We start from the raw sequence: 20492 nt of genomic DNA, 5'->3' as shown, positions 1-20492 counted from the left end.
TATAAATAATGAGATTCCGGGGGAGGCCATGTTAATATAGTCCAGACTATATGCTCAGCCACACTAAGGGTTATATTACGTGGCTAGATGACTATTCTATCAACTATCTACTACCTAGGTACTTATATACATCACGGCTGGATCACTCGAGCGAATGGATGAATATCGCAGTTCATGTATGTTTCTCAAGTAACATTACCCCGACCACAGGCTGGTAAGCGACGGCACAAGGGACCACTGTAATTTGACACACTCCCACTAAGAGAATGCCTCATTATTGACCATCATTGCAACGCTGCATATATGGATACTGAGTAATCAGTGCAGTGCGCTTCGCTGTATCACTTGCCAGCCTATATCCTAGTCGCTATAAAATTGCCTGGTGAGGCTCACGCCCCCAACCTACCTATCCAAGATATAAAGGTCAGCACTGTACAACTTCGTATTTTACATGTCTCCTCACCGACTGTAGGGGGCTATCGGGTAAGGCATAAACAGAGAATGCCAATATATGTCTAAACGCCTCCTCGTCGAGATGGTCGTAGGGAAGACTAAAATTAAGCATGAGGCGGAGGGTTGACGAAAGACCCCAAGTTTATAACTGTTCATTTGCTTGCCCTTGCACCATCCCTCGGCACGTATGCAAGTCTCCTCTATTTAGTCGCTAGGTAGGTACTATCCATCGTATTCGTATTCCTCAGTATATCATCAGTTCGCTATCATGACTAATACCTACACAAGGACTACCTAATAGAGAGTCCAAAGTCGTTTTAGGCACAATGTCTGAGAGCGTTCCCCCAGATGAAGGAGTTCGTCGTCTGGCGGGAGACAGTGAATATCCCCGCACTATACAAATCGAAAGAGTCAAGTCTTGGTTAAAATCCACTTGGACGCAGATATTAGTCAACTTCCTTATCCTAAGTCTCCTAGCAGTTGTAGTGGTATTCGTCCAGGCAACATACACTGCAGAAAACAATTCCGCGAGTAAGACCGCGCTAAACGCCCTCATGAAAGTCAACGCCAGCACCACTATTACAGTTCTCCGTGCCGCCCAGGGCATCCTTTCGGCCTTGACCGCGATGGCACTGACCGATACCCTAGTCAACTTGCAGTGGAGTATGATAGAGTCCCGAGGTGGACTCCCCTATCTTGATCTTCTGGCACTTTCACCCACTACTGGCCTCTCTGGCGCGTCACACCTCATCCATTCTTCTTTTACAAAGTGGCTGACGAAGATGTATGCCCTCCTAAGGTAAATCGCATTTCTTGCCATGGATTCTAGTATTATTCTAACCATTCAAAGGGTGACGTTGACTGCCCTTTTATGGGTTTCAGGGCTAATCCTGTTTTGTAAGTAAAACAACCACCACCCGCTGTAATAGTCAACTACCCACCTGGGTACTCTAGTATCTCCACTGGCTCATGAGACTAACTCATGACAGTTAACACATCGTTCATGACGGTATATGATACGATATACACTTACAATGCCACAGCGGGAGTTGGCCCCTTTAATGCCTCCCTAATTCAACCGTTCATGAATGCCCTTCACTCGTGTTCACCTACATATCCCTACGAAATACTTCCCTACACCTATTACGCGGCTGTTTATACACTCGTTTTAAATCCGCTCATCTCTACTATATCAGAGCCTGTATCGTGCCAAGGGCATAGTTGTGTTTCGTATTTGCTATCCGGCGGTCTCGAGATGGTAACCCCGTGGACTCCCGATGGCCACGAGGATTACCCCATGGTCAAGATCGACAAAGCGCCATCGCTGCAGATGGATTTCACAGCACCGGCTAGTTCTTCATTTCAAGCTACGGAATGCGACGTGTTCGGAGAATATGGGTTCACGATTGGGATCCGTCTTTGTATCTCAGTAGAGGAGTCTACCACTGAACTGCTCAGAGCAGGTCTTTTTGTATGCTTTAACGGTATCGATGGAAATAATTGCAGTGTCAGCGAGCCAGCGCCAAATATTACCGCTACATTGTCTGTCTATACTCGGGAAGCAACTATCATTGCATCACGATCCAACTAACCTACAGCATTGCTAGCGTTGAAGACCTAACGGTACGTAGCCCGATGAATAAATGCACCGCAAAGCCGAAAGGTTGGCAGCAATGAGCACGAAGAGGCCCCTATAATAAATATCAAGAAAAGAAAACCCCTCCGATAAAGAAGAAGTCTAACACAGCACAAAGCCACCCACCCCACCACCACCCTTCGACATCTCCGCCTACCGCTCAGTCCTCGCCTGGCTCTTCAACCACACCGCAGCGCACATCCCCGCGCCCTCCTCCATCGCGCAGAGCTTCTGGAGCTCGCCCGAGCAGCTGCAAGAGAGCAGCTGCGACGGGATCCTGTCGCAGCACTTCCAGAGCGTGCTCGCCTTCCCCTTCTGGCTCTTCAACAGCAACGACTGGGGCAACGTCGACCTGCGGTCCAGGGAGATCATCGCGACGCTGCCGCCGCAGTTCTACACCACCGCCTCGCTCGTCAGCCCGTACGCCAGGATGCGCTTCGACCCGGCCATGTTCGGCCTGTCCCTCGCGCTGCAGGGCGTGCTGGTGGCGTTTATCTGGGGAGTGGGCGTGCTGAGGCCGCGGGTTGCGACCAAGACGTCGGCGTTTCCGATCTTTGATGTCACGCACAAAGCGGAGTCCGAAGGAGCTGACCTTAGGCTGGAGACGAAGCTGCCGAGCCTTGAAACTTCTGGCATTATTAGCGTTGTGAGGGATGCTCAAGTCCATGTGAAGACTGATTAATCCATCATGTGTAGAGAGAGAGGGGTTTAGACAATACTTTGGCGGTCTGGATTGTTTTTTGAAACAGGTGGGCATTTGGAACGCGATTCACACCGAAACGTGGCTTTGTATAGGCTCAATTTAATCTGTCAATTTTTGGTCAATATTGCTTCTAGTATTATAATTATAGCACTAATAAATTTCACGCTCTAGCCCATCTACTATATCCCTTACAGTCTTTGAAAGCCCGTTGTGGTAGAAAATATCGAGTTTTAAAAGGTGGTGATTTAGGTGTAAACCGCGTTCCAAATCCCCGCCTGTTCCAAAAAGGGGCTAACATGGTTGGAAATTCAAAGTGCCAACGTTTTGAAAATAGGATAGGTCATTCATGTTATTTTTTATTACCATTTGTCCCGTATAATACTCGACAACTTTGACTATCCCATTACAAAGCTTTCATTCTATAAACATCCAAACCCATAGGCCTAGGTGCTTCATCACCTCCTTCTCTTCCCTCCACCCCCGGCTTCATCCTCCCCTTTCCTTTTCTTACCCTCCTTGCGCCAGTATTCCTGCTTTTCTCTACGCTCTCTAGCTTCCTTCTTTTCGCCCATTTCCTCCATCTTCTTCTTAAACTCGGTTCTCTTCTCATCCTTCTTGGCCCGACGTCGTGCCACCGCGTCCTTTCGAATCGTGGTCAGCTTCTGAAGCAAGTCTCGCGCTTTTCGTTCTTCTCCACCCAGTACCACTGCGCGCTTCTGCATATACGTCTTGCGCTTCTGTGGCTTTGTCTGTATTATCTGTGATTTGAACGGCAACTCTGCCGCTAGTGCGCGGGGCACCTTGAGAGGATTGAAGTGACGCGTTGCTCGTTCGATGGTTCTATACTTGCTATTGCGGTCTTCAGGCGTAGGGATTCCCTGATCTCGACGAACCTCACCCGTGAGCCGCATCGCCTGCCAATTTCCAAGTAGATTGGTAACGGGGTTGTAGAAGCGGTGGGGCTTGATAGGATACCATGCGCGGAGGAATACCAGATCGCTGATCAGGATCTTGTCTTCGAATGTAGCTCGGAAATGACCATCAGGTTTGGAAAGTGCACGTTTGATCTGGCCTCGAACACCGGACACGGTTTTAATGGCAGCGCCTTCGAACTTAGCTATCTCGAGTGAACTGTTGAACATGTTCTTGATGAAGGCAGTGTTTTTGAAGATCTTGTAGGGAATACCCGTGAGTTTGAGTTTCTTGACGATCTCAACAGATTCGTCGACGGAGAGAACGGTTCCCGTCGCAGCGATTCGAAAGCCTGGATTGGCGGATGAGAACGACTGGAAGCAGACGAAACCAGTATTAGGTGCGATGAGTGGACCATGGAATGTCCCAAAGCAATGCATATGCTCTGGTGTATACTTAAGCATACGGTTTCTAGTCCGCGAATCCGAAATGCTATATATTGGGAGCGACTGGAACCTCCTCCACCCGAGAGAAAAGATGAGGGGATCGTTGGTTTTGAGAATCTTCTTGTGCCATCGATGCCTCTTGATTCGGACTTGAACAAATCCAAACCTGTCTTCGGTTGGGAGCACGCCTCCGACTATAATAGGCATTCGAGCGTTGAAGCTAGTGACGAATTCTGCAGGAACTTTCTCAATCAAGATCTTGGCATACTTGCCGGCTTTAAAGCCTTCGACTGCAACTCTTTGTCGTTCATCCAGTGCTTCAAATTCGGCATTGTTGATGTCGAGCTGCTTCTGAATAAGCGCCTTTTGTGCGTCATACCATTCATCCTCACCGAACTCTTCATCATCGCCAGCTTCGCGCCTAGCATTCGCCTTGTCGTTCTTGAAACCTTCACGATCTTCTTCTTCAAACCTAAGCTTCAGTTCTTCTTTCCGTCGTGCATTCCTTTCACGCTCTGCTTCTAGGCTTTCTACAGGCTCAGGCTTTGCCTTATGCTGTTCGCCTGTTTCGAGATCTTCAAATTCACCATCTCCCTCATCGTCTTTGTTCTCTTCGTCAAACCCATCGAACCCGTCTTCTTCATCACCCCCACCTAGAGTGGTCGAAGTGAAACGCTGGCGAAGCTGTTCAAGGTTATCTTCCAGTGACCATTTAGCTGCTAGTTGATCATAGTCGTGTTGAGGAATGGGGCGGTCTTCTGAGGTAGCATCATCGTCGTGCTTTGCTTTCTTGAAGAAATCCTCGTCGTCAGAATCTTCGATGTTTTCCTCCAGGGGGTCTGCCTCAACTTCCCCTTTCCATCTTCGTAGTACTTCATCAGCCGTTAAAGCCTCGTCATACATTAGACGTGCAAGATCTGCCGTCCGGTAAGATCGTTGACTACCGTGAAGTAATTGTGCTTTCCCATCTAGATTGTCCTTCCAGCGGAGAGCAGACTCCTCTTCATCATCGTACTCATCTTCTTCGTCTTCTTCGTCTTCGGTCTCGCCATCTTCGTCGAATTCGTCACCTGAGATAGAACCTAGATCAGAGTCGCTATCGGCGAATGCAATATCGTCTTCGCCAGCATCTTTGTCTGATTCCTTGAACATCTTTCCCAGCTTTTTCTCGTTAAACTCGGGCTCTTCGTCCGAATTAGCTTCGTCTTCACCGCTGACGAAGCCTTCATCATCTGGAACTTCTTCTTCGTCCCCATCCGTTTCGGCAAATCTCACGGTCCGTTGTTTCTTTCGTCCCGTGTCTTCTTCTTCGGGAACGCTCGTTATCTTTTCGCCGCCCCGGAAGAGTTGAAGGCCGTCTTCTGTTTCACCTAACAATCGTCTTTCCCCTTGGAGTCCTATGATAAGTTCTTCACCCTCACCACGCTCCGCGTAATTGACGTCTTTGTCGAAGGTGAATCCCTTGTCTCTGGTAATCCAGATGGCGTCACCATCAATTTTTAAACCACTTCGATCAGACATGGGAGCATGAAGCTTCTTTTCCTTTTCATCTAGTCTTCGTCTACCTGTTTTCCCCGTTGCTTTCGCAATAGCTTGCTCCATGGCGGGTGTTGGGCAAGGGTCAGGTAAGGCTTCTATACTTGATACTGAGAAATCTCCGAGTCCGGGGATATGAACGCTTTGATTATGACCTGAAAAGTTGGTACCCCGGAGATATCCAGAAAGAACAATTGATCGATCGCAATTTTCGTCCTCCTCAATCTGGGTAGGGTGCGTGATATCGCGAAAACTGTCTATGACGGCGTAAGGGTGTGAGTTTCTCCAAATCAGCGGCCGAGGATTTTTCATAACGGAGAGGAAGCGAGATAGATTGTGGATTTCCCGATCCGGGTATCGCCCATTTATGACACCAGACAGGTAAAATAAGTGTGCGCCCTGGTACAGCTCCGTCCATAATCTGTGCTTTAACCTCTTCTTTGCATCTTTCAGAGCCTGTGGTTTTCGGAAAAGATCCAGGTGGGTGAGGATGCCGAACACGTTGCCAGGCATACCTGTAGCAGCCAGGACATTCAAAAACTCCATGGTCTCCATCTCAAAGCCAAAATTCCCGTCAATCATGAGGAGAACGATATCAGCCACCTTGGCTATGTCCACCATCGCTTCGAGTTCGTTCGGGCATTCGAGGAATGTCAGCCGCTGTTTCTTGGATGTGACAATGGTGATGGGACCTTGGGGGTCCGTGATGGTCTCCTTCGCATATCTGCGAATGAGTGACTTTAATAGGGTTGTCTTTCCAACACCAGGCGGTCCAACGATTGCCACAAGTCTCGGAGCAGGTTCCACCGGTAATCTGTCGACGAGGGGGACATGCAGCCGCTTTTCTTTTACCTGAACGGTGTTATATTAGTACAAATCACTACAATGGGGTTCATAAGAATCAAATATGCATACATCATGGGATCTAGCAGCGGCACGGTGAAGCTTGCCAGGCCTAGAGAAAGCAAAGGCTTTAGGATTGCGATCTAAAATTGTCAGTGAGGACTCGAGAATTATCGAATGTAAATCGGGTTTACTGACCACCGACAGGCTGCTGCTTCTTCTCTTTTGATTTGCGATGAGGTTTGTGTGCTTGTGCCTCCATATTTGCGACCTTGCGACTTCAATCGCAATGTTCACTATTTTGGCAGTTGAAATGCACAATGATGTTCAGTCTCTCTTTTTGCGATTGCGATTAACAGCAAAAAAAAATGTTTGGTAAATTTTGAATTTGATCGTTATCGATAGCGATAGAGCACCTATACTAAGTGGGTCGTAAAGGGCTACTAGGTAGGTTATGTACAATACAGTACATCCAAAGCTAAAGCTAATCAGCCTATGAGATGCGCTATTCCTCAGACCCCTGATTTCTCTTGCCGGGTAGCACTTGAGGATACTAGCGGCTTAAACAGCCCAATGGTATGCTTATGTAAAGTAGTTACAGGGTACATGGAACCGGACATGAGAACATTGAATTCAACAACTTGAAGTGGTGCTGCTTTCACATGCGGAAATCGCGCTCAATGAACAATTTGCATTCCAAACGTCAAACTTTAGTGATTTACATACCGGTAGCTAGTGATTCCGAAATGTCTATGTAGATAGTGGATATCAATAGCATTTTTGGTATTGCATCATGTAGCTATGTACGACTGTGTAGGTACTACCTAGTACATACTACATAGGAGGTGGGTTGTCTATACAACTTAGCATAGGAGGGTCCTAGTATTCGAAGCCCAAGATCTACATATATCATTGATAGGTATCAGAAGAATACTTCCAACTGGGCTTGTAAAACCCGGATGAGTCAAAACCCAGTTGACACGAGTTAGGCATCCTTACGGTGACACCTCCAAGACGTTAATTGGTACTTATACAGTTGAAGCGTAAAGCTTGAAGCTTGCTTCATAGGTCAGACGGTGATGACGTATTTAACCTTGAACCAGTCCAAAGCCTCCTACGCGTTCCTGCCAAAGGTGATAGCACTTTAGTAAAGGCTGTGCCCTGTGATAGGTACGTAACTCGGACGCTACGCGCACTCTAGCCAAGTCTAACTCTTAATAAATTGGCATGCCTTTCTTCACTTCTACCTTCCAAGCCCAACTTTGTCTCGTCCTGCATCAACATAAACTACTACAACAACTCCTGTACCCTTCCTCCTTGTGTTACTCTGCAAACAGCAAGCACTTCAAAAGACCATCTAATAGACGTTTATTCCACATCACCACATCCATCAGAATGCCTACCTACATTGTAAAGATACACTTGCCTACAGCATCATAGATGCCGAATTCGATGAATCACTTTTGCTTACATGCCCAATAGGTCACCTGCAAGTCGGACGCGACCCCTGAGCAAGTAGCTGCAGCGAAGAAGCACGCTCAAGACCAGGGCGGCAAGATCGGCCATGAATACAATCTCATCAAGGGCTTCTCGTAGGTCATTTCTTGTTATATATGTCCAGTCACTATTGCCACATTGTTTCGCTAAATGCTGCTGTTGGACAGGGTCACATTCCCCAATGATGCCATTTCTACGTTAGAGTCTAGTGAGCATGTTCAAGCTGTCGAGTTGGACCAAGAGGTGAAGGCTTTTTGAATACCTAGCTAGGGTAGATTCGACCTGGGTCAATATCATTTCGTGATGACGAGTGAGGGGCAATCAGGCAATGGGGGATCATGGCACGAGCGACTTTCAGCAAGCGGGAGCGAGCACTCGATGCGGGGTTCTGAGGTTAGTGTCTTTTGTGATACTTACATAGGTACCTACCTCAATTACGTACAAAGCTTGACTTGACTTGACTGGGCTTGGCTACATACTATGCATATCTAGCGTATATGTAGAACTTGAAGCTGCATCGATATGTAGTGCTTGCCAAGGAACAAGCTGAGAAATGCCTAACCGTTTTAAACTTATTTATCCTTCATATGACTGGCTTAAGTGTAAAATGGATTAATTGAGGTGTTCACTGTAATGAATTGTATTCTACTAAACTTGAAACAGGTCAGGATTGGAGAGAGTTGCGAACATTAAAGAAAGAGCAACAAGAAGCAAATGTATGTAAGTTAGAGAAGGAATGATCGGCAAATCAATTGACTAAAGTGAAAGATAACTACACTGATACAGTGCTTATCAATTTAATTACATTGGTATTTTTCTGCACTGATGTGACGTCGTTGTAATATCCGGGGGTCATTCTTGGCTCGTGACTCCTTCACAATATCCAAAAATATTATATTCTTTTCTTTGTAACTTTTTTTTTAATTCTTCCCTTGCCCTTTATGACTCTTACGACTCCAACTTACCCCATCACCACCCAACTTCCTCTTCGTCTTCCCGTAAACACCACACAATGCCGCCATGAGTAGTAGGATATTTAGGCCGTTGCGGTGTTTCCACACACCCAATGCCTCGATCATATCAAGGCGCAACGTCCTCAGACCATTAGCTTGTTACTATTCTTCACATGCTGCAGACACCACTCCAGTATCTTCTGACCAAAAATGGTCCCATCCTCCCAGTACTGCGACAGTAACGGACGACGAGATTGCCGACCTCACCAACAAGCACCAACACCCGCTAAGTCTCGCTGATCTGGTCAAGTAGGTTTGCCCTCCTTGTGCTGTAAAATACACACATATTCGCAGTTCCTTTCACCGCCTCTAGTGGTAAGGGGTAATGGGTATATACGAGATGCATATTCTTACATATGTGGACTTCACCTGAAACGAAAATAATGGATCTACCTACGCGAGCTTTTTAGGTCCCTAGTTAGCTGACAGACCATAACCACTCGTAATAGACACGGCCGTCCTCCCCTATCGGCCGAAGCCCTCTACTCTTCAGCCAACTTCACGCTATCTCTCTTGCCAATTCGGCTGGCGCACCGCATTCAGGCATTACGAAACTTGCCTTACATCGTGGTCTCTAATCCCAACATCAGCAAGATCTACCAGAACTACCTGCATTCGCTGTCGACCTTGCTTCCCTGGAGGCACCGTACTATTGCGAATCTCGATGCTGGGATACGCTTTACTTCGGTTCTTGCCGAGCTTGTCCAAACACACCAAGACACCATTCCTATCCTAGCAAAAGGCTTCCTCGAATGCCGCCGCTACATATCTCCTCGCGAGGTTACCCGCTTCCTCGACACTCACCTGCGGACTCGTATCGGTACCCGTCTCATAGCCGAGCAGCACATTGCTCTTCACTATAGCAGTCTGCCACACTTTGACCCTTCCGCTTCACCCACCCCCTGCCCCGAGCATCCCTCTTATATCGGTGTTATCGACACAGCCCTGTCCCCGTCGGCTGTTGTCGACTCGTGCGCAGGCTTTGTTGCCGATATCTGCGAGCTAAAGTATGGTGTCCGCCCACACTGGGTTATCGACGGCGAGCCCGACACGACCTTTGCGTTCGTCCCTATGCACCTAGAGTATATTGTGACGGAGCTTCTTAAGAATGCCTTCCGCGCAACTGTCGAAAGCGGCCGTAGCCGCGAGCCCGTCGTCATTACCATCGCCCCCGAACCTCCCGACACGGCGGGTCCCGCCAGCGTGACTCTTGATCGCCCCACCGCAGACAAGGGCGCCTTTAAGATTGACGCCATCAAACCCCTTGACGACAACGCTCCTGGTGTCACTATCCGCATCCGCGATCGCGGCGGCGGCATTGCTCCGGAGGTCCTGCCCAACATCTGGAGCTACAGCTTCACTACGTTCAGTGAAGATGAAGCCGACGAAATTCCCACTGGGGGCGGTCATACCAGCGCCGGGGACATGGCCAATGATGCGCTAGGAATTATATCAGGGGCCAGCAGCGGTGGGAGCTCCATCGCGGGCTTGGGCTATGGATTGCCGCTAAGCCGAGCCTACGCCGAGTACTTCGGTGGTGGTATTGCCCTGCAAAGTCTCTACGGCTGGGGAACCGACGTATATCTACGGCTCAAGGGCGTAGGAAAGATTGACGATGCGATAGCTCGATCATAGTGGTGCCGATGAAGATCATCTTATGTCAGATGTTACTATCACGCACATGTATGTAGGTACCTAGTACCTATGTATGCCTAGTATGGGACTGAGTATGTGCATCTGGGTAATTTAAATTTCAGTAAGCCCATAAGATCATACATTAGTATGTAATTTGCAAATATGGATGTATCTACTTAGCACCTACCTACGTGCCTGTCTTGGTAAGGAGAATATATCTATGTATCTAGGTACCTAGACCTTGAAGAGAAACAAAATACATCATAGCAGTTGAGCGATTATGTTCACGACACCTAATCTGTATTTCGACCTTATGTCAAACCACGAAACAACAGCCTCCCTCCCTCCCTCTCATCAACACTTGTCGAGGAGAAACGTACAATCTGTTTTTTGCCGTGCTGTACCTCGCTTACCAACCAACCCAATGCTCACAACAAGATGTCTGTCTATAACTATAGGTAATATTGAATAAACAACAACTTCAGATGAGTTACTACCTAGTACCTACGTAGTACCTACCTGATGAGATAGAATAGACCTATGATTCAGGGGTTTGTTAGTATGGAGTAAGTACATAGGCAGATAGTAGGTAGGTAGGTAGGTAGGTAGGTAGGTACCCATCAATCAAATGTCACTCAGCAATATTTTCAGTTTTAATATGTAGTAAGTAGGTAGGTTCTATTATATCCTATCCCAGAAAGCTTTTGTTGAGACGACGATTGGGGGGGATGAGAGAAATTGAGCATGAATCGATGTAGCATTATATAAAACCGGAACCAGAGCGTGTAGGTAATCTTAAAAACATCAGTTACTATTACCGCCACGACGAATACATGACTTTCTTGTGCAGGTGAGCTAGATAAGTAGGTACCCAGTAATTTGTGACTTGTTTGTAAGAAACGCCAACTAGGTCAAGTAAAGATTCTTTGGATCGTCCAGATCCTCCCTTAAGCCTGCCAGTATCATAATCAAACATGATCAACTTGAGTTGCTTGTTGTATGTACATCCAAATTAGTCCCGTAGGTAACTTTTATATCTCCAAAACGATAATAAACAAATAGGGAAAGACGAGACGGCTACATGTTAGCCAATTCATTATCAATCTGGCGGTCCAGGAATGCCCTCCGCTCGCCCGCCAACTCCGTCTGCAGTCGTTGCTCAACAAGAGCACGCACCTGCTTCTTGGTTACAGTGTCGAGGTCGACTTCTCTCAGCACTGCTTGAATTGCATCCACAATCATGTTATCGTCAGGTCCCATATGTCCCCGTTGGAAATCAAAGGACGTAGTGGACTGATGACCTTGACCTAACTGTGGACGGAAACCGCCAAGGCCAAGCGTGGCATTAGAAGCGCGATGCATCTCAAGTTGTGGGGAGTTAGATACAGTGCGCAGGTTGCTCATGCTAGGTCTGTGCCCGGGGGCATCCTGGTAAGGGGTTTGCATGTGGTGTATATCGCCATAGGAAGCAGTAGACTGTCGGTTCATTGGATTGTCAGTGTACGGACCGTAGTTAGACTGGCGGGACATGTGTTGAAAGGGGGCCGGCGATTGGGGTGGCATATATCCACCGCGACCCTGAAGACCGGTGAGAACCGAAGGTTGTCGGACTGACGAGTACACGGATTTCATGTCGTCCATCTCATATGTGTCATCATATATATCTTGCCCCTTCTCACTATGGAGACCACGGCGGCCAGGGAGGTTGTTCATCATGGCATAATCATCCCAGCGCTGCAACGGAATTGACCGTGGGTCAAAACCTTCGTCGTCTACTGCGACGAGCTGTTTATTGCCCTTTTCACCAATGACAATACGAGTATTACCCCAGGAGAAGTTGTCTTGGTTCCAGAACGAGTAGAGCGGGAGGATGAGTGAATAAACAGGGAACGCCAAAAGGTAGATGATCATCCATCCGATATGTTGCCACTGCCGCTTTAGGATGAAAATCAAAGCTTGGAGACCATAGACAGCGGCAATCATGATGAGGGAAATGGTCGGGATCGGTCCAGTGTGAGTGGCAAGAAGGTATATGAGATAACCCATGTAGAAGCAGGTGGCTGGGAGAATGATTGTTCCAGTGAGATCAATGAAGACAACAAAGCGCATGGAGAAGCAGCAGAAACCGCACATGTCTTTGAGCAGCATCAACTCAACGAGGTTGTGGATAGTCGAGTTAATCCATCTACGTCGTTGGGATAACAGGACGCTCCACTTCTCGGGGGCCGCAGTTTGGCAGTATGCGTCGGAAATGAACTTGTACGACATGTATGGGAAATGCTTCGTCATCAGAGTAGTGAGGTATCGATCTTCGCCAAGAGACAGCAGGTTCTTCTTGTGTAGTGTGTCGACATTGCAGATACTGTAATCCTTGATAACGCCATCGGAAATGATTAAGGGCTTGCCTCGGTCAGCGGTGCGCAAACGGTACATAGTAAAGCTATACCAAGTTAGCTGTATGATCATAAAAGTAGCATTAATGTGGGTATACATACCATCCAGGAAGACAGGTAACACTGCCGAAGAGGGACTCAAAGGCCTTTGCTAAGTGATGAGAGATGTAGTACTCGTAAACTTGAATCATACTCCACCATGATCTTTCCTCATTTTGCAAAGCTGTCTCGCCACAAATTCCAGCAATCTTCTTGTTATTGGCGCAAGCAGCAACCAGCCGGTTCAAGGAGTCTTCCCGAACGCAAGTATCGGCATCAACCATGAGAAGATATTCGTATAGTTCAGGGTCGACGCCGATGATATTATTGACTTGATGGAACATTTCAAGCTCGAGAGGGTTCATCGGTGCTCGGTGGTGAACGCGGTTTAGGAAGCTCATGAGCAGAATTTGGGAGTCACGTTTGCCGCGGTTACCAGGCTTTGCCTTGGATTGTTCCGATTCTTTGCCAACCTTGACCACGACAAGGTAAGGGACCACGTTGCCTTCGTATTCATAAAGCCCAGAATACACTTTGCCATAGTTCAGTTGTTCGCTACCGGTACCGACAGACTTGAACGGCAAGGCTGGCGGGTCGACCTTAGGGTCCACCCCGAGGATATCCAAGACTATCTTCGGTGTAGGGCGATCGTTACCCTCACCTACAATAACACCATCACAAATGACACAGATCAGTTTCCTCTTGTTGTCATATTGCAGAGCCGTGAGTGAATCCAGAGCCTTTCTTAGGGAGTCTTCTCCTTCTGTGTACGCTGGGACCTGACAGATAACAAACTTGTCTTGTGGAGCAGGGCGTCGTTTAGAGCCAAACTGCAGAGCCGCAAGGAACTTGGTTACAATGACAGCGCAGATAATAACGGCGAATGCAAGAAGGATGTAGTTGTTGGCTTGGCACTTGGCGGATTGGCGGAAATCGGGTATACCAACGTAGAACGTCTGTTTAATGCAGTTGATGCTGTTCATTTTAGCACTCAGGGCTGTTCGGTTCGATCTGCTGTTGGCTATTTGAGTGTTCCATAAGGTTGTAACATCTTGGCCTGGATTCTCCCTAACTGTCTCGATCAGATTGGAATCAAGAAAGTTGTACTGAGCTTGGGTCTTGTAATAATCAATGGTGACGAAATAGTTGGTTAGATCGTAGATGCTATCTTCGTAGATAATCCACATATGGTTATTGTTCTTCCCATCATCGTGGACTTCATTGATATCCCAGACCAGTTGGCCATGGTAATACTCCTTGATCCTGGGTTGGAAGTCGTCACGATACCAAGTAGCAGATCTCAACTTAGTTGTCTGATCGGGTTGGAAATAGCCAGATGTATGCACACCCTGGGGTAGTTCGGGGGTGTTATTCCTCGTAAGCTGAAGAGTTTCACTGATGTCCAGGCCTGGGCAGGAGAGTTGGAGGGGAGCTACAAAGTAATCATCCAGGTTCAATCCAGCGAATGGTTGCATTTGATCGTTCGTGGTTTCGATGTTGCTATCACTATGTTGCAGTCGCCAGAAATTTGAGATGTCGTAAACATTGCCGTGAATACTGACCCAGAAGTCATCCTCACCTCCGTGAGTAGCGACTTCTTTCTGAAGCCATGCTTTGTCGTAGTTAGGACAGATAAGTCTACCCAGCACAATAATCCAGAATACGATGAAAGTGTTGATCAGGGCGATGAAGAATACCAATACGAATTTTTCTCGCCAGGCCATTCGAACGTCTGGCCGCTTCATTCGACCAATGTGCCGGAGCGCGAAGGAGGGAATCCAGAAAGTCAAAGACCAGACTATACCGACCCAGAGACGACGTCTGAATGTCGTATCCACGGTCTCAACATGCTTGCCTCGTGCGTCGTCGGGATCAAGGTGGTTGATAAAGTCGCCTTCAGGGGTATAAAACAGTTGGTCTCTGTTTGCATCACCCTTATTTCCCAAGCCATAATCCCCAGTGGCGGCGTTGCGCATAGCGGAGGGGACTGCGGATGGTGCCCTCATCTGACTCTGTGCGAATGTAAGTTGGCTCTGGTTGCGTTGATGATTCAGAAGTTGATCTCGGCTGCTGTTGGAGTTGTGATCAGGGATATGCGCAGGGAAAAAGCCACTGCCATTATGAGAATAGCCCGTCTCAAGCCCAGGAGTGTTGAAGACGTTGCCCATGCCACCCTGCGACGGCTTCAAGTCGAGCATACTTTCAGCTTCCCACCAGGCAGTCTCGCGCATCCAAACTCGCTCTTTACCTATGACCACTTCGCCATTACTCCATCCTCTTTCAAGTATCCAGGTCTCGATACCATCTTTGCCTTCCCCACAACCCAAGGGACCAAATCGTTGTGCGAACTCATCCAAGTCGAAATCTGCAGTGAAATCCAGATTCTTGTTCCGACGGTTGGCCCATTCCGGTAGCCTCCATGCGCGCAGTTGGCGGGAGACCGTTCCAGCAGACCAGGCAGACGTGACGGAAGGTAAGGCTGCTAGACTGGCTGGGGTTTCGTCCGTGGGGTGGAGCGATAGATGATACCACACACGGCTGGCAGTTAGAACAGCTGGGAGATCGAACCGCGCGTTTCGACCTAGGTTTATGCCCTGACCAGAAACAGGGAAAAGTAACTTCTTGATGAAGCCGTCGTTGTCACTGGCAAATCCAACCTTTTCAAGAATTTCTTCTCGTTTCTCAAGTTCGTGCTGCCTCGTCCGTGCAACTGGGCCATTCATGATGCCCAGATCAGGCGCCACCTCAGCAACACTGGCCTGCATTTCTCGGACTACAGTGCTGCTGGCAGAAACCACATCTACCCCATCCTCCTTCATTTCGGCATTGATCCCTAAGCTATCGTCGAAAATGCCACGCATTGCAATAGCCTTGCCGAAATTAGGATCCGGAATCTCGACTACGGTAATAGAGACGGTGTCCCCATTATCATCAACAGGGGTCCTACGTCCGTCGAGGGACTCTTCGCCATCTCGAATACGAGACATTTGAAGCGCAATGGTCTCGTTGGCTTTAGTGACTACCCAGTCAACGAGGGCCTCATATAATCCTCCGACTAAAGTCCGTCTATCATCCGTCGTGCACTGCCTGGCCAAAACTTCAGGGTCGAGACCGAGCAATCCACCAACATCTTCACATACGTCATCGAGGACTTCATCGTCGACGTTGTAATCCAGGGTATCACCAAGCTTTAGAAGCCCAGCGAGAGTTGAAATGAAATCCCGGTGCGTGGAGCCCTTGACGCCAATTTCTTTTAAGGCGGCGCGGAAGTCATCTGCTGCAGCACCATCGTCGGCTGTTGGAAGATATGAAGGAGGGTCGTAAGTGCCAGACTTGGCGAGTAGCGAGTAGCTGGAGGCTGACTTGAGACCCAGGAATTCTCGTTCAGCTGGTGTGGAAGCTGAAGTCAAGAGGTAATAGAAGACATCAAAAGCTCGGTAGCCAGCTTCAGCGGGGATATCAAGCAAGCCTTTTACGGTATCAATGCCACCTTGTGATAACGCTATACTAGCTGCAGTCAAGTTGCCGGTAAGATTCAATGTCAAGGTTACAGCAAGGGCGGATTGTCGTGGAGTAGAGGGGTTATAGGGTGTAACGCAGCGGATGAAGGGATTGATTACTTCAAATGCAGCGAAGAGAGATGAAGGGAGAGATAGTGGCAGGGACGAAAGGAAAGGGCTCAGCAGTGAGGGTGTTGATTGATGTAGGGACCTGTATCATGAATAAGCAACAAGAACGTTGAGTGAATAACAATTCGACGGCACATACCCTAGAACAATGCAGCCATCCTCGGCTCGGCGCCTAGCATGTTCCCAAGCTCTAGCTGCCAAAGCACCATCCACAGTCCCCCCAGTTCTACCATCTGGACCCGTTTGTGTCGCGGTAAGCCATGTGTTGACGACAAGACTAGTTCCGGCATCCAGCCGATAGGGCTGCGAAGACAGGTAGATATTATGAATGCCGTTTAAGAGAGTGGTCGTCGACACTTGAGAGGCTTGTTGTCCAGCACTTCGTGACCCCCCCATAGCATCGGAGGCCACCGAGTACATGGACATGCGGGCTTGTGGGTTAGCCATGTTGGACTCGGTTGAATCGTGTCGTCCCAAAGGACTACCACGACAAGGTTACGCCCCGAGTCTAATACAGATATATATACGGCTGATCAAAATAGCAACGAGTAGATTTCAGATATGATGTATGATGCTCCCCAGGAAGTAAGAATAGCTTCAATCGTATATTTGAGGGGTAGTTAGCGAACGTATGCCGAATAGATGCAGGACAGAGGAATCGTTTCGAACGGCCAAAGACGGAATGGATTCGCTGGTTTAGGAGTCGGACAGCGAATGGCACGAAGATGCACCTATTCTAAATCGTATAAGACAAATTACAAGTGCTAACAATTATTAGAAGCGATAGACTGTCGCATCAGCCAAACGAATGAGGTTGACTTGACAAGAAGGTTGGAAATGGAGAAAAAACGACAATATGATGGATGATGCTCACAAAGACAGTAAAATCAAGGTAAGTTCAGGGAGGTTAACCGTGGGATAGTCAAGTTAGAGAATGGCATCGATTAGGTAGACCAGACTACGGATTAGGTACAATACCTTTCTCATCCCTCCCCCCATGATGTGAAAAAGCAGGCTACCAGGACAGGGTATGGAGTGACATGGTTGAGATCGGTACGAACGCAGTCAAAAAGAGTACATGGGAAGCACAGTGCGACGGGGTATCCTAGCTAGGTATACTATTAACGGTTTAGCGTGTATCTAATTTTTACTCCTTGGAGAGGCTCTGGTGTCTTGGAAACCGCCCAACGGACTAGGCCCTAGGGTTACTGTACCGTACCTGGACTAATAAGTAGAATACGATAGGCTCGTGATTTAGCCCATTTTAGTTGATCAATTACTACTAGTAGTAAATTCATGGATGTGTTTGGCATCGAGGCGTGTTGATCCTTCTTCGTTTGCTAAATATTTACCTACATATGTAGCACTAAATAATACTATGTACTCCAGAGTCCAGTCTCCAGCTACATAGGTCCTTACATACCTAACATAGTTACTAAGGTCTAGTGTACCTACCAGCTGGGAGAGCCCCCTAGGGTATTGGGTATTGAACCTTCAGAGTCCAGCTAACGTTACTAGGTACCTAACAATACATATGATTATGTACCTTAGTAAAGTACCCTACCTAGCAAGGGTCTTGGAGACTTGGGCTCCTTTTTTATTATTTTTTCGTATGGAATTCTGTCTTCTATTTTTTCCAGAAGCGCTTTGTCCTTGCACTTATTTCATCACTACTGGCAATCACCAACAGACTAGTGGGATAATTATGGTGATGATTGACAAGATCGATCAAGAATTGATCATGAGTAGCGCACGCAACAGGCAAGGGCCCCTAGAGAACTATTGCATAGTAGAACTGTTATGCCCGCTACCTACCTGTTCAGTATGTATTATTCAGTATGCAAGTTCGGAATGGAATTGACGTGGCAGCGGTGGACGAATGGTATCACAGATATTTTGGCTGGTTGTTTATCGCATGACAAATTGGCATGGAATGATTGTGGTTTTACACTATTAGCCCTGTGAGAGTGAGCGGGGACAATACGAAGCGGCCAAATGGGATGACAGGCGAGACAGGTCAACAAGCCTTTTCTCCAACCTGCTTGTGCCACTTTGGTTTATTTTTGTCTTTTTCTTTAATCATTCCCTACTAATAGTTACCATACATCACGAAACCTGCCTACCAGCCTACTTGGGAGGTACACAGCCACACACACATTCACGCTCACACACAACATTGAGAAAAAAAAAACAAATAGTTACCAGCAATACGAGCCCACCCGTCCTGACTCCTGACTCCTTACATTTATTGACAATACAATACACCAGGTTAGGTACATACTAACTAACCTAGTAAGGTCACTAAGGTGCATACATAGGCTATTCAATGCTACATATTACAATGGTTGATATACATATGTAATTCTTCAATGATGTTATAGTACAATACAGTTATACACACTACAGCTAAGTATACTACCCACTCACTGACTCCCTTTACTCACTAACGGTTAGCCTACTCCATACCACAGTCTACTAACTACTCCATACTGGTAGTTAGGTTACATGGAGATACTAAAAGTTAGGTAACCATCTAAACGTTATTGTAGGTAGATGGCGGGTGTAACGGTGGGACAGCCTTAAAGAACATTAAAAAATTGAATTGAATTATGCAGGTAGGTACCTAGAGATGGTTGACGGATGCTTAATTCAGTTCAAGTCGTGAATAACCTTATTCTGCCCCAGGTATATCACCAAAAAGGAAGATTGAAAGGAAGAAGATAAAGCTTCTTGGCGGCTGTGATCGTTTTGCAACTCTATTTCTTGCATATATTACCACTGGTTGCAGCATGTCAGTCGCCGACAAGCTCAGGAAAGGAAACTATACCATCATTATTCTTATATGTTCACCCCAAATAACTACTCATGCCATCCATACCATCAATACAGTTCACTGCATCTCTCGGTCTACATATATCATGTGTAGTTTCCCCTCTCTGTCTACGTAGGTAGGTCATTGAACATGGGATATTGTAAACATTAAAGACCAACTCATTTTGAATTACTCCGTGTTCGATATGCTCTCGTCAGCATCTAATACACACATACCCAGACATATTAAGAATCATTGTCTTCAAACATCCATCAAGCCCAGCCGCATGGATACGATCACGGCGTTTCTTACTTGCTTCAGGAGAAGCCCTATGTATGTAGTGTGTAATCGCCAAGTACAGCCGTTGCACGGAGTATCAAAATACAAGAAGAAAAAAATCGAGGTAGGATGTTACGCAGCTAGCCAGCCATTCCTCTGCTTAAACGATCTTATGTCACTCTGCATGGCGCTCTCAGTTAAGTAGTTGTCTCGTCTGCCCGATCATTAATGGCCTATCAGACCGGTTTTCTATCCAATCCACATACCAGCGGCGTCAGATATCTAACTCGGATCGGTTAAGGCAAATTGGACCCTTCAATGGTTTTCTGAGACATACATGTTAGCATTACGAAGCCATGTTTGTTGATATCTGATCTAGACTACGAATGTAAACAGATGGCATTCCTATGCTCAAGCAACCCCTCCCTACCCACATAACCTCTGATAGAATCTCAAGTTTCAATGTCTACATATGTATAATCAGTTGACACTGTTATCCAAAATCTCTAATGATCTCTTGTAATGCCTTCCCACATTGTCGGGTAGCGTAGCTAGGCTGTTAGGATTAAAGAATACTACAAAATATTCTGGCAACGTTCCGCGAGTTTATAGCTCCTGAAGGCATGTTGTCATTATTCCCGGGGTTCCAAGGTGATCATCGGCGCC

At 47.2% G+C, this 20492-nt stretch overlaps 5 protein-coding genes across 5 annotated transcripts; 3 read left to right on the top strand and 2 right to left on the bottom strand.

Annotated features, from left to right (window-relative positions):
- Window positions 1-779: 779 nt before the first annotated feature.
- On the top strand, window positions 780-2813 carry GGS25DRAFT_532540 (uncharacterized protein; the record flags this gene model as incomplete). Its single annotated transcript, XM_049265598.1, has 5 exons — window positions 780-1252; window positions 1304-1350; window positions 1443-1995; window positions 2061-2076; window positions 2208-2813. The coding sequence occupies 5 exons, from the start codon at window positions 780-782 to the stop codon at window positions 2769-2771; spliced, it is 1653 nt and encodes a 550-aa protein (XP_049115744.1). The 3' UTR covers window positions 2772-2813.
- A 220-nt stretch (window positions 2814-3033) lies between these two features.
- GGS25DRAFT_495439 (DUF663-domain-containing protein) lies at window positions 3034-6887 on the bottom strand. The gene is made up of 3 exons (XM_049261439.1): window positions 6728-6887; window positions 6602-6672; window positions 3034-6538 (listed from the first exon to the last, which is right to left on the bottom strand). Exons 1-3 carry the CDS (start codon window positions 6789-6791, stop codon window positions 3248-3250), a joined length of 3426 nt encoding a protein of 1141 aa, XP_049115743.1. The 5' UTR covers window positions 6792-6887; the 3' UTR covers window positions 3034-3247.
- Window positions 6888-7217: 330 nt separating this feature from the next.
- Window positions 7218-8652, top strand: GGS25DRAFT_495438 (uncharacterized protein). The gene is made up of 3 exons (XM_049261438.1): window positions 7218-7939; window positions 8012-8121; window positions 8194-8652. Exons 1-3 carry the CDS (start codon window positions 7757-7759, stop codon window positions 8282-8284), a joined length of 384 nt encoding a protein of 127 aa, XP_049115742.1. The 5' UTR covers window positions 7218-7756; the 3' UTR covers window positions 8285-8652.
- A 118-nt stretch (window positions 8653-8770) lies between these two features.
- GGS25DRAFT_495435 (alpha-ketoacid dehydrogenase kinase) lies at window positions 8771-10956 on the top strand. The gene is made up of 2 exons (XM_049261437.1): window positions 8771-9288; window positions 9489-10956. Exons 1-2 carry the CDS (start codon window positions 9047-9049, stop codon window positions 10672-10674), a joined length of 1428 nt encoding a protein of 475 aa, XP_049115741.1. The 5' UTR covers window positions 8771-9046; the 3' UTR covers window positions 10675-10956.
- A 322-nt stretch (window positions 10957-11278) lies between these two features.
- GGS25DRAFT_495434 (glycosyltransferase family 2 protein) lies at window positions 11279-17483 on the bottom strand. The gene is made up of 3 exons (XM_049261436.1): window positions 16875-17483; window positions 13170-16817; window positions 11279-13114 (listed from the first exon to the last, which is right to left on the bottom strand). Exons 1-3 carry the CDS (start codon window positions 17180-17182, stop codon window positions 11752-11754), a joined length of 5319 nt encoding a protein of 1772 aa, XP_049115740.1. The 5' UTR covers window positions 17183-17483; the 3' UTR covers window positions 11279-11751.
- Window positions 17484-20492: the final 3009 nt, after the last annotated feature.

Source organism: Hypoxylon fragiforme (genome assembly GCF_022984875.1).
Source record: "Hypoxylon fragiforme strain CBS 206.31 chromosome Unknown GGS25scaffold_6, whole genome shotgun sequence".
Classification (NCBI taxonomy): domain Eukaryota; kingdom Fungi; phylum Ascomycota; class Sordariomycetes; order Xylariales; family Hypoxylaceae; genus Hypoxylon; species Hypoxylon fragiforme.
This window is presented reverse-complemented; position numbering and strand designations above follow the sequence as displayed.